The sequence below is a fragment of the Eptatretus burgeri genome, chromosome 14, assembly GCF_056783735.1.
Source record: "Eptatretus burgeri isolate ZD-2024b chromosome 14, Ebu_testis_v1, whole genome shotgun sequence".
Classification (NCBI taxonomy): domain Eukaryota; kingdom Metazoa; phylum Chordata; class Myxini; order Myxiniformes; family Myxinidae; genus Eptatretus; species Eptatretus burgeri.
In genome coordinates, this window is record NC_140974.1 from 18757084 (window position 1) to 18769563 (window position 12480).

The 12480-nt window shown below is 44.2% G+C and overlaps 1 protein-coding gene across 7 annotated transcripts in view; it reads left to right on the forward strand.

The window, feature by feature from the left end:
- The window catches only part of LOC147012734 (phosphatase and actin regulator 1-like), a 203120-nt gene that overhangs the window by 24557 nt on the left and 166083 nt on the right, over positions 1-12480 (forward strand). The window contains exons 1-2 of one of the 7 annotated variants that reach the window (XM_085853863.1): positions 5398-6075; positions 11343-11434. The exons of 4 other annotated variants lie outside the window; for them this stretch is intronic. Coding sequence is in view for 2 of the 3 variants with exons in the window: in XM_085853859.1 (XP_085709985.1) it covers positions 6024-6075 (52 nt within the window). In the remaining variant the exon portion in view is untranslated. Of the gene's footprint in view, positions 1-5397; positions 6076-6185; positions 6550-11342; positions 11435-12480 lie in introns of those variants that run through there. 2 more of the 7 variants (XM_085853859.1, XM_085853860.1) reach the window with 2 other exon arrangements.

Sequence of the window (12480 nt, forward strand, 5' to 3'; positions counted from 1 at the left end):
CTCTCTCTCTCTCTCTCTCTCTCCTCTCCTCTTTCTCTCTCTCTCTCTCTCTCTCTCTCTCTCTCTCTCTCTCTCTCTCTCTCTCCTGCCCTCTCTCTCTCTGTCTCTCTCTCTCTCCTGCCCTCTCTCTCTCTCTCCTGCCCTCTCTCTCTCTCTCTCTCTCTCTCCTGCCCTCTCTCTCTCTCTCTCTCCCCCTCCAAACGTATCTGGGTGGTGGTTATGTGCTGAGAGTGGTTGTATCCAAATGTGTCAAGACGGTGCTTATGTAAAACTAAATTGATTATTGGCTTTCAAACCAAGTAAATCCATTATTAGCTTTCCAACCAAAGAAATTGATTATGAGCTTTCCAACCAAACCAAATTGATTATTAGCTTTCGAACCAAGTGAATTGATTATAAGCTTTCCAACCAAGTCAATCGATTATTAGCTTTCCAACCAGGTAAATAGATTATTGGCTTTCGAACCAAGTCAATCCATTATTAGCTTTCCAACCAAGTAAATCTATTATTAGCTTTCCAACCAAGTAAATCGATTATTAGCTTTCCAACCAAGTCAATCCATTATTAGCTTTCCAACCAAGTAAATCTATTATTAGCTTTCCAACCAAGTAAATCGATTATTAGCTTTCCAACCAAGTCAATCCATTATTAGCTTTCCAACCAAGTAAATCTATTATTAGCTTTCCATACAAGTAAATCGATTATTAGCTTTCCAACCAAGTCAATCGATTATTAGCTTTCCAACCAGGTAAATAGATTATTGGCTTTCTAACCAAGTAAATCCATTATTAGCTTTCCAAACAAAGAAATCGATTATTAGCTTTCCAATAAAACCAAATCGATTGTAAGCTTTCCAACCAAAGTAAATTGATTATTAGCTTTCCAACCAAGTCAATGGATTATTAGCTTTCAAACCAAGTAAATTGATTATTAGCTTTCAAACCAAAGTAAATCGAATATTAGCTTTCCAACCAAGTGAATCAATTATAAGCTTTCCAACCACGGAAATAGATGATTGGCTTTCTAACCAAAGAAATTGATGATTGGCTTTCCAACCAAACCAAATCGATTATTAGCTTTCGAATCAAGTGAATCGATTATAAGCTTTCTAACCAAGTAAATCCATTATTTGCTTTCCAACCAACGAAATCGATTGTTAGCTTTCCAACAAAGTAAATCGATTATTGGCTTTCTAACCAAGTCAATCCATTATTAGCTTTCCAACCAAAGAAATCGATTATTCGCTTTCTAACAAAGTAAATCGATTATTCGCTTTCTAACAAAGTAAATCGATTATTGGCTTTCTCACCAAGTAAATCCATTATTAGCTTTCCAACCAAAGAAATCGATTATTAGCTTTCAAACCAACGAAATCGATTATTTGCTTTCCAGCCAAACCAAATCGATTATTAGCTTTTAAACCAAGTAAATCCATTTTTAGTTTTCCAACCAAGGAAATCGATTATTGGCTTTCCAACCAAGTAAATCGGTTATTAGCTTTCTAACCAAGTAAACCCATTATTAGCTTTCCAACTAAAGAAATCGATTATTAGCTTTCAAACCAAGTAAATCGATTATTAGCTTTCCAACCAAAGTAAATCGATTATTAGTTTTCCAACCAAAGAAATTGATGATTGGTTTTTCAATCAAAGAAAATCGATTATTCGCTTTCCAACCAAGGAAATTGATGATTGGCTTTCCAACCAAGGAAATTGATGATTGGCTTTCCAACCAAAGAAATTGATGATAGGTTTTCCAACCAAAGAAATTGATGATTGGCTTTCCAACCAAGGAAATTGATGATTGGCTTTCCAACCAAGGAAATTGATGATTGGCTTTCCAACCAAAGAAATTGATGATTGGTTTTCCAACCAAAGAAATTGATGATTGGTTTTCCAACCAAAGAAATTGATGATTGGTTTTCCAACCAAAGAAATTGATGATTGGCTTTCCAACCAAAGAAATTGATGATTGGCTTTCCAACCAAGGAAATTGATGATTGGCTTTCCAACCAAGGAAATTGATGATTGGCTTTCCAACCAAGGAAATTGATTGGCTTTCCAACCAAGGAAATTGATGATTGGCTTTCCAACCAAGGAAATTGATGATTGGCTTTCCAACCAAGGAACTTGATGATTGGCTTTCCAACCAAGGAAATTGATGATTGGCTTTCCAACCAAAGAAATTGATGATAGGTTTTCCAACCAAGGAAATTGATGATTGGCTTTCCAACCAAAGAAATTGATGATAGGTTTTCCAACCAAAGAAATTGATGATTGGCTTTCCAACCAAGGAAATTGATGATTGGCTTTCCAACCAAGGAAATTGATGATTGGCTTTCCAACCAAAGAAATTGATGATTGGTTTTCCAACCAAAGAAATTGATGATTGGTTTTCCAACCAAAGAAATTGATGATTGGTTTTCCAACCAAAGAAATTGATGATTGGCTTTCCAACCAAGGAAATTGATGATTGGCTTTCCAACCAAGGAAATTGATGATTGGCTTTCCAACCAAGGAAATTGATGATTGGCTTTCCAACCAAGGAAATTGATGATTGGCTTTCCAACCAAGGAACTTGATGATTGGCTTTCCAACCAAGGAAATTGATGATTGGCTTTCCAACCAAAGAAATTGATGATAGGTTTTCCAACCAAAGAAATTGATGATTGGCTTTCCAACCAAGGAAATTGATGATTGGCTTTCCAACCAAGGAAATTGATGATTGGCTTTCCAACCAAAGAAATTGATGATTGGTTTTCCAACCAAAGAAATTGATGATTGGTTTTCCAACCAAAGAAATTGATGATTGGTTTTCCAACCAAAGAAATTGATGATTGGCTTTCCAACCAAAGAAATTGATGATTGGCTTTCCAACCAAGGAAATTGATGATTGGCTTTCCAACCAAGGAAATTGATGATTGGCTTTCAAACCAAGGAAATTGATGATTGGCTTTCCAACCAAGGAAATTGATGATTGGCTTTCCAACCAAGGAAATTGATGATTGGCTTTCCAACCAAGGAACTTGATGATTGGCTTTCCAACCAAGGAAATTGATGATTGGCTTTCCAACCAAGGAAATTGATGATTGGCTTTCCAACCAAAGAAATTGATGATTGGCTTTCCAACCAAGGAAATTGATGATTGGCTTTCCAACCAAGGAAATTGATGATTGGCTTTCCAACCAAGGAAATTGATTATTATCCTCATAACCAAGTAGATTGATTATTTGCTTTGCAACCAAGTAGATTGATTATTTGCTTTGCAACCAAGTAAATCAATTATTAGTTTTCCAACCAAAGCATGGTGTTGGCTTCGTGATTGGGGTGGTGGCTTGGGATCCTTGGGTCCTGAGTTCAAGCCCCGTTGGGACGCTGAATTAATACACCAGGAGGTTGACTCTGCCTGTCATCCTTCTGAGGTCAGCAAAATGAGTACCTGTGTACTGGTAAGGGGGACACTGCATCAGCGGCATAGCCGTGTCCAAACCAATGATGCAACCAGCATCCACAGGCTGCACTCTATAGAGAGAGAGAGAGATAGAGAGATAGAGAGATAGAGAGATAGAGAGATAGAGAGATAGAGAGATAGAGAGATAGAGAGATAGAGAGATAGAGAGATAGAGAGAGAGAGAGTTTTCCAACCAAGTAAATAGATTATTAGCTTTCCAACCAAACCAAAGTTGGTCTTTGTATATAAACTTGATTCAGGTGTAAGTTTTAAAATGAGCATTCACAATCACATTGAGGAGGCCTTTTGGAGGTGATTTGAATCACTGTGAAAAACCTATCTGTTGCTGCTTATGATGTGCGGGTGATCTCAGAACCTTTGAAGGGGGTTTGAGGGATGGAGTGGGGTTGCGTGTGCAGTGCTGTCGCACTAGACAATTACGCACCGTGTATGGTCGGTCTGTGACGTAAAGTGAGTCACCCACACTGGTGATTACATTCCCATGGAGCCCACATTAGACGTGATCATTACAATCTCTGTCAGACATGCTTTTTTCGAACGTCCGTCATGTTCTGAGCATTGTTCGCATAACCCCAGCCAGGTAATGGTACATCGTCTAATGAAACTTGGAGGGTAGTTGTCAATGTCGTACATGATTGCGCAACATCTGTCCTGCCGAACGGACTCTGCTGCTAGATGGGGTAGTGATGGGGGATGTTGAGTTGTGTTTGGGGGCGGAGCTGGGTTGTGTTTGGGGGCGGAGCTGGGTTGTGTTTGGGGGCGGAGCTGGGTTGTGTTTGGGGGCGGAGCTGGGTTGTGTTTGGGGGCGGAGCTTGCTTATATTTGTGTGGGATGGGGGTGGAGCTGGGTTGTGTTTGGGGGCGGAGCTGGGTTGTGTTTGGGGGCGGAGCTCGGTTGTGTTTGGGGGCGGAGCTGGGTTGTGTTTGGGGGCGGAGCTTGGTTATATTTGTGTGGGATGGGGGCGGAGCTGGGTTGTGTTTGGGGGCGGAGCTGGGTTGTGATTGGGGGCGGAGCTGGGTTGTGTTTGGGGGCGGAGCTGGGTTGTGTTTGGGGGCGGAGCTGGGTTGTGTTTGGGGGCGGAGCTTGGTTATATTTGTGTGGGATGGGGGCGGAGCTGGGTTGTGTTTGGGGGCGGAGCTGGGTTGTGATTGGGGGCGGAGCTGGGTTGTGATTGGGGGTGGAGCTGGGTTGTGTTTGGGGGCGGAGCTGGGTTGTGTTTGGGGGCGGAGCTGGGTTGTGTTTGGGGGCGGAGCTTGGTTATATTTTGGTGGGATGGGGGCGGGCCCGTTGCAGGTCGAGTCTGCAATGAATCTCACACGGTGTAGCACTTGTACTGTATATCAAGATGTATTTCATGTACAGTATAATGTTTAGATCGTGGCCATAAACAGATTTGTCCATAAACATGTGCCAAGCACTGCAAGCAGTTGCCATCACATTTCGATATACCAGACCTTCCACAGCACTGCTGCGCATACGCACGGCGAGGGTGCACGGACGACGTACCAGAGCCATATAGTTCATCAGGTCGAAGTGGGCCATGGAATATCACGCCATCATTGCCTCTCCCGAGACACGTGTTACCTTCTTGGAGTTAATGATCCCAGCGGGATTTGTTATGAGTAATCAGCTTTCGGGAATGGAGTGAGGTGTGGGGCCGAGCTGGGAGCGCGCGATTGTGCTCACGTGACGTCGTGCCGGCAGATCGCACGTGCATCGATTTAAATCGCGTGCACGACACGAACGTTCAAATATTTAGGCGTCGTTTGGTTCTAAAACGGTCGGGAAAGAATATTTTTTTTTGAAACCCATGTTTATAAAAAAAAAAAAAATCCGTACACTCCCTTTTAATGATTGCATTTCTACTCCAGGCCCAATGATCCTCCACCAGAGCGGGATGGTGACCGCACGGCTCGATCAAAGGCGTGGTTGTCATGGAAGCGGTGCTGCGAGAGGGCACTTTGTACCGCACCGGCTGGACCCGGTCCAGTGTCCGGCTGGGTCGTCGTGCAACGTACCCGAGAAATTGGCGCGTCAATCGATCCCGTGAGAACCGTTACCCAGATGAAGCGCTTGAGCTCGTCTTGACGGGGTTTCGTGGTTAACTCCTGTGCTTGCGAAGGTCACCCACCTCCCACGACCACCCTCCTCACCACTTTACATCGCACCGACCCACAGAAGCCCATCTATGAGCGTGTACCCCGGTCCCTGTTCGAACCCCTCGTTCTTGCGCAGATCCGCAGCCCTTCCTCCCGCCCTTCCTCCTCCTTCCCCTCCTCCTCCTCATCCTCCTTCTCCTCCTTCCCACCGTCCCACCCTCATCCCCGGTGTAACGCGGTGCAGCATCTCCGCTCGTGGATCCGTGTTCGCGTTTCCGTGGAAGATCTTCGCGGGAAGACCGAGCCTGATCGGGGAACTCGCAGCGACGTCGACTCGGGCCGCCCCCATCATGGCGCGGGACCCTGAGCCGACGCCGCCCTCCTTCCCCTTACGGTGCTGCCGCCATCGCTCGTGATGAACCCGCCCGGGCGATCGCCATGAGCGGACTGTGAATGTCTCCGCGGATCATGATGAGGTCGCTAAGGAGGAGATCGAGCATGCAAGGTGTGCCCTTGAAACCCGCATTTTCACGACCTCCGGTGATTAGCGAGGATCGTGGCTAAATCCACGGACACCGAGGTTCATGTAGACCATAGACCATAGACCGTAGACCGTATTTAATACGCCGGTTTGGGGTGTTCAACCTGCACCCATGACCACATGGGTCGCTGTCCAGCGCAGTCTTGGCAATGTGTGTCGGCTGGGGCTTGGGGCAATACCTCGACCACCTGTATTGTGAATGTGCGGGTCGCGATCATCTGTCTATCTATAAACTGACGATGAACATCACGCCATCGAAACGGGCCAGACCCCCCCCCCCCCCACCAAGGTCGTGGACCCGGGTGAGCGTTAGGTCGATTTGATCGTCGGAGAGCAGAGAGGAACGAACCAGCGGCTAATCCGAGACCAGTTGGCACGAACGATCTGCGATGCGTCGCAGGCACATCGGTGGTCTCACGGTCCACCGTTCAGCACTCTGTACGTTTCCTTCGTGCCCGTCTGCCACCCAAAGACCGATCGCGAGTGGGTTCTTTGATTTGTGCACGATGATAACTTTTTCTCTGGCTCGAATCGTGGCACGGTTTTGTTTTCACTGTCATGACTAGACTAGACCGGGACTTCCCTTGTGGACTGTTGGTACACTCATGGTTCGTACAATTTAGATCAAGATGATGAAGCATGCTGTTGGCTAAACGGTTAAGGTGGCTGGCTTAAGATCTTAAGGTCTTGATTGCAAGCCCCTTTAAAAAAAACATTTAACCGTTGAATTAACACCAGGCGGGTTGACCCAGTCCGTCATCCTTCTGAGGTCAGCAAAATGAGTACTCACTTATTGGTAATGGGGGCACTGCATCAGCGGCACAGCTGCACTCCTTGAAAATGATGTAGCCAAGCAGCCAAAGGCTGCATACAAATAAATAAATAATCTTGATAATTATTTAGTTTCATTGACCAGTGGGAGCAGACCCGCACAAAAACTACGACGACGATCACACGTGGCCGGCAGAGGGCGCACTGTTCTGGACCGCAAAGGCCTTGTTGAACGGAAAAGCCGGCTGTCTTTCCACAATACCATCCACAATTTCTCCAAACAATTCGACCTTCGGGTCACCACACCCTAATCGGATTCTAACTTTACTGCGGTGGTGGTGGTGTCGTAATCGGTGAACATGTCCAATTAGTGACCGGGTCAGGTTCTGGTGTCGATCATTTTCCACAAATTGCATTTGAATGTGCCGACAGGTTCTCACAGCTCGGTGTCGTCTTCTCCTCGGATCCGCAAGGTATTCCATCCGATGGTCCTCTATCTCGGAACCGAATAATATCCGGGTGCAGCATCTCGGAGATTTTTTTTATCCCTTCAGAGTAAGCTGGCTGCCATAAGTACCTGCATCCGGTGTTAGAACAATTGCTTCCCATTATAGGTAACACTCGTTATAACAAACTTCGTCATAACGAACCCTACCTTTCATCGACAGTCGTGTTTTAACAAATCTATTTTGTTTTCATACAACAGAGTGAAATGGATGCAAATCTTTATGAGTGATATTATTAAAATTAGTGTTGGTATTTGTAATATGATCATTGTTCTGAATATTATTAATAATCATAACTAATAATTTATTTATATAGTGTCTTTTACCTCTGGATACAAGGTGCTGAAAGAAAGAAAATGTGAGAAAAAAAAACGGAAAGAATATTATTATTGTTACTAGCATAACCGGCGCTCTGCGCGACATGTCGGGGTGGGTGTGTTTGAGAAAGGAACTGATGCAGAGTATCAGTAGTAATTTTACTTTAATGCAGTAAGTGGAACGCGATTTCAGTTTCAGAACCATTTTATTTACTTTTTTTTTTTGTACCATGCACCTCATATGGTCTTTGAGATAATGCAAGCCGAATATCACGTTGCTCGAGCGCAGAACAAAGTCGAAGATAGCGCGACACGAAACCACAAACTCGGAAATAATATATGATTGTTAATTTATTTATTAATTATTATTTTTGTTGCACTTCCTTCGCGAAGAGTAGGCGAGCTATCGCCAGCACTCTAACCAAATTCAAAATTCCTCCGATAACTTGTAGGGGGGCACTGCATCAGTGGCACTGCTGCACCAATTGATGCTAACCCGCAGGCACACGCTACATATCGACGACCAGGACGATGATTGTTCCACCATTTTTCAGCATGTTTTTCTCGGAGACCGCTCTTCCAAGATACCTGAAACTTTCCCGGGTCGTGACATGTCGTGAGATGGGTACCTATCGTCTATTGGAGATGATTGGTCGGTCCAAAGGCTTGTTGGCCACCTTGGATTTATGATCTTTATTTTTTTCAAAACAATAATTTAAAGATCTTCTTCTCCAGAACTGTTCATTGGTCGAGGCGTACCTCAGGTACATTATCGATGAACCGGGTCACTAAGTTTGTGAAGGAGAAAAATCTCAAATAGGAAATGGCTGGCAGAGGCCAATCAAAGTTGATCGCATTTTTGATATCGGCATGTTGATGGATTATGTCGGAGAAAACTGGTAATGTGTAGCTATATAGGTTACAGGCTGAACTGTTTTTAAAGTGTAAGGTTATAGGGTAATCTGGTATGTAAAGGTTACAGGTTGAACTTGTTGGTATAATGTATGAGTTATAGGGTAATCTGGTATATATATATAGGTTACAGGTTAAATTAGTAGGTAGAATGTATGAGTTATAGGCTATAGGGGTATGTATGGATTATAGGTTAATGTGGTATGTATAGGTTCTAGCTTTATTGGCTAAACTGGTATGTATAGGTAGATTATTTTATTTGGAGGATGTCCTAAGCCCCAGAGGTAAGGTATGCATATTTGCCTCTAAGCTGTCAAGCCTGGGTTTGAATCCTGACCCAGCTATAAACTGTCATCCCGGTGTTTCACAAGCACAGTGATTCATCAATGTGTGTGCTGTCTGCCGGCATTGGTTGGTTTCGACGCTACAGATCCCATGGTGTCCTTCGCAAAGGGGAGGAAAAGATCGAGGATTTGGATGGGGGATGATAGGTGGTGGTGAACAGCTGTTTTGAAGACCTGGGGGAAAGAATGGGATTGAATAGAGTGTGGGAGTTTATACCAAAGGCGGTAAAAAAGTGGAATGAAAGAGTGAAGGTGAGCAGTGATTCATAATTTTGGTAGTTTTACCAGAAGGGGGTTGCTGGCAGACCTTGAGCACCCTGCGGAAATATGGGGGGGACATATCACAGACAGAGCAGGTGGGGGGGGGCAAGACCTGAGAGGAGACGGTAGAAGACAGAAAGACCACCGACCTGCCTGCAGTGAGAGAGTGAAAGGCCCAAAAACTCAATCTCACTGTGGGAGATACCAATGATCCAAAATGCCTTGGTTTCCACAGTGTGAAGCCGAGCTCGGTGTGAGGCAGGAGCACCAGCCCAGAGGGGAGAGCAGTACTCCATCAGGCTGTGGACGAAAGCCTTGTATGTGGTCAGGAGCTCAGGTGGGCCGAAGAAGGACTTTGCATGACAGAGGATTCCCAGTTGGTGACTGGTTTGGAGGCCATGTTGAAAATGTGGCTTTCCTAGGAAAGATCATGGCAGATAGTGAGATCCAGAAGCTTGAAAGAAAGGAATTCTTCCAGAGGATTGTTGAGAAAGTAGATGGGTGGGGGGTTCCAAACCATCCTTTCGGAGAGACAAATTGAGAGTGTGAGATTTGTCAGCATTGAAAGACATGTTCCACGTGTTGGAACAGTTTATGATCTTAGCCAGATCTGCAGAGAGCGAAGAAGCTGCGGCTTGCCGATCTGAGGGATGACAGATGGTACGGCAGGGGGTGGAGTCATCAGCAAATAGATAGAGGATTTTCCAAGGAGTCGGAGTCTTCGATGCACTTAAAAACTATTGGATGGAATGAATTTAAAACTGCTGGTTATACTCGGTGTGTACCCAGCTGGGTTTCAGGTGTTAAAATATTTCATAGCCCCCCAGGGTTCGGGTGAGGAGGCTCAATTTCTCGACGTAGGTGTGTATCCGAAAGTACTGCTCCTGGTGGTATTACAAGTCATAATTAAATACAGTACCCAAAAATATGCATTAAAACCATTGACTTCAAAAAAGTGAGGGAAGTGTGTGTATGTGTGTGCGTGCGTGCTTGCATGTGCGCATGTGTGTGTGTGTTTTCTATGCCTTTCTAAACTGCTACACAGAATAAGTTGAAAACTAATGGATGTATTCGGTGTGTGTATAGGACGGGTTTAAGGGGATGAAAATTTCATAGTCTCAGGGGGTCGAGGGTCGAAATTAGGGTGGGAGAGACTGGGTGTGGGGATTATGTGGAAGCCCCAATCATGTATTTTAAGGCGTTTTGTTTTGCGCCACCTGGTGGAAGTCGGTATTCCAAGTTGTAAAAATACACCACACACAGTACTTCATAAAAATGGGGCAATGAATCCATCCATCATCCTGGGAAAAATTCCGTCATCCTGGGAATTAACCCATCCGACTGGTTCTTTGCCAGTACCGTATTACATAAAACACGGTGGGGTAGTAGGGTTGGTATTTCACCCAGCATTGTGGAGCTGATCATTGTAAAGGGGGGTAGTATTTCCCAATGTGTTAGATTGTTTTTTTTTGGGGGGGGAACGTGTAGGTTGAGAGCTTCGGTCTAACATTTCGGAGTGTTGTGGGGGAAGTAATGAGAATCGAAAATTTGCAAAAATGTGATGCATAACATCGGGATAGGCCCGACATTGTGTGACGTATAAATATGACTCAACATTGATCGGTTACCTTCCGGCTGCTTTTAGGGTTTAGCAAGGCAGTTATTTGGTTTTTATTGCGAGTACTTGACCAGAAAACAGTTCACTTTACGACGAATCATCCATAACCAGAGTTCGTTGATCACCTTACCCCATACAGTCTTTCAAGAGAAAAAGAACACGGGCGTAGTCAGGAAGCGGCAAATTTGATTGGTCTTGATGACGTAAAATGCCGTAATATTTTGTCCAAGTATTGCTAAACAAAAGGGTTTTGAAAGTGCTCAAAAGGTGATGTACATTGTTCAAGTATATAATTCAATTGAAATAAATTAAGGATTTTAAAGGTTGGAGAAAACTAGTTCCCCCCCCCCTGCAAGTTTGCCGCCATTGACGCAGAGTCTTTTACACCACCTGATTTGACACGTAACATTGGTTCTTCATGCCTGTTGTTTGTGTCCTTTATGATGTCCTTAAAAAGTCAGTTTTATGTTTGGAATGATTTTCAATTTTGTTTGACTTCCAGACAGGTAGACGGACTTGAAAAAAGTATCTCATTCCTCTTCTGCGCATGTGTGATCGGGACAAATTCAGAGCCGAAGTACTGCTAAACCACAGGTTCGTTTTTCTGATTCATGTTCCGATTTGTGTTCAAAATACCACATTTAATTGAAATTAAGTTGTTCCTCGATCATAAACCAACGTTTGTAGACAGACAGACAGACCGACAGACAAAGCAAACCATTTGCTTATATATATATATATATATATATATATATATATATATATATATATATATATATATATATATATATATATATATATATATTTATAAACCATTTGCTTGACGCTGCTTTTCGTGTTGCACATGTGAGGTAATGAGGGAAGCCTGTTAGGATAGCTTACAGGTATGCACACTCACTTTAGAATGGTCTCATCTGGGTTTGAATCTGAACCCACCTATAAAGCGTCATCCTAGTGATTTAAATGCAGGATGATGCACCAACGTCTGCAACATCGATTGGAGGGACATTAAGACGGCGCATTCATCTGACAGCACTTGTCATTAGTGTACCATAAAGATTACACAGTATCTTGGAAGGAATGGCCGAGTGAGTTATCGCTGGCACCCAAAAAGAACAATTTTAAATTGTTTTCCTGCCACCCTCAGTCGAATTCCAGGCTTGGCCAGCTGATCCATGAAAGACTTGGATTAAAAACGTCTCCCAGCCGACCCCACAACATGGTGGCAAATATTAAGGCTGTTAGCTTGTTGGTGTTTTATTGGTTAAGGCAGTTGGCTAAGGATGTTACGGTCCTGTGTTGAGGCCCCAGCCTGCCAAAATATCACCGGGTGGGTAGACTCAGCCTGTCATCCTTCCAAGGTTGGCAATGCGAGTACCCGGCTGCTGTGAGGAGTGAGCCAGTCGAGTATCCTGTGCCGGAGTGTCCACCCATCCAGGTTTGTACACCCTATCCAAACTCCCTCGGCAGCCTAATGCGCCTGCCTGATGGCACAAGGAGATCATCCGTGCGTTGAGGCTGTTCGAGAAGTACCAGCAGTCGTGGTAGTAGATTAATGATGAGGAAAATAAATTTTTAACGTCAATATGCGACCACCGTATGAATCCGATCAGATATTTATTTTAAAATGAAGCTGCACT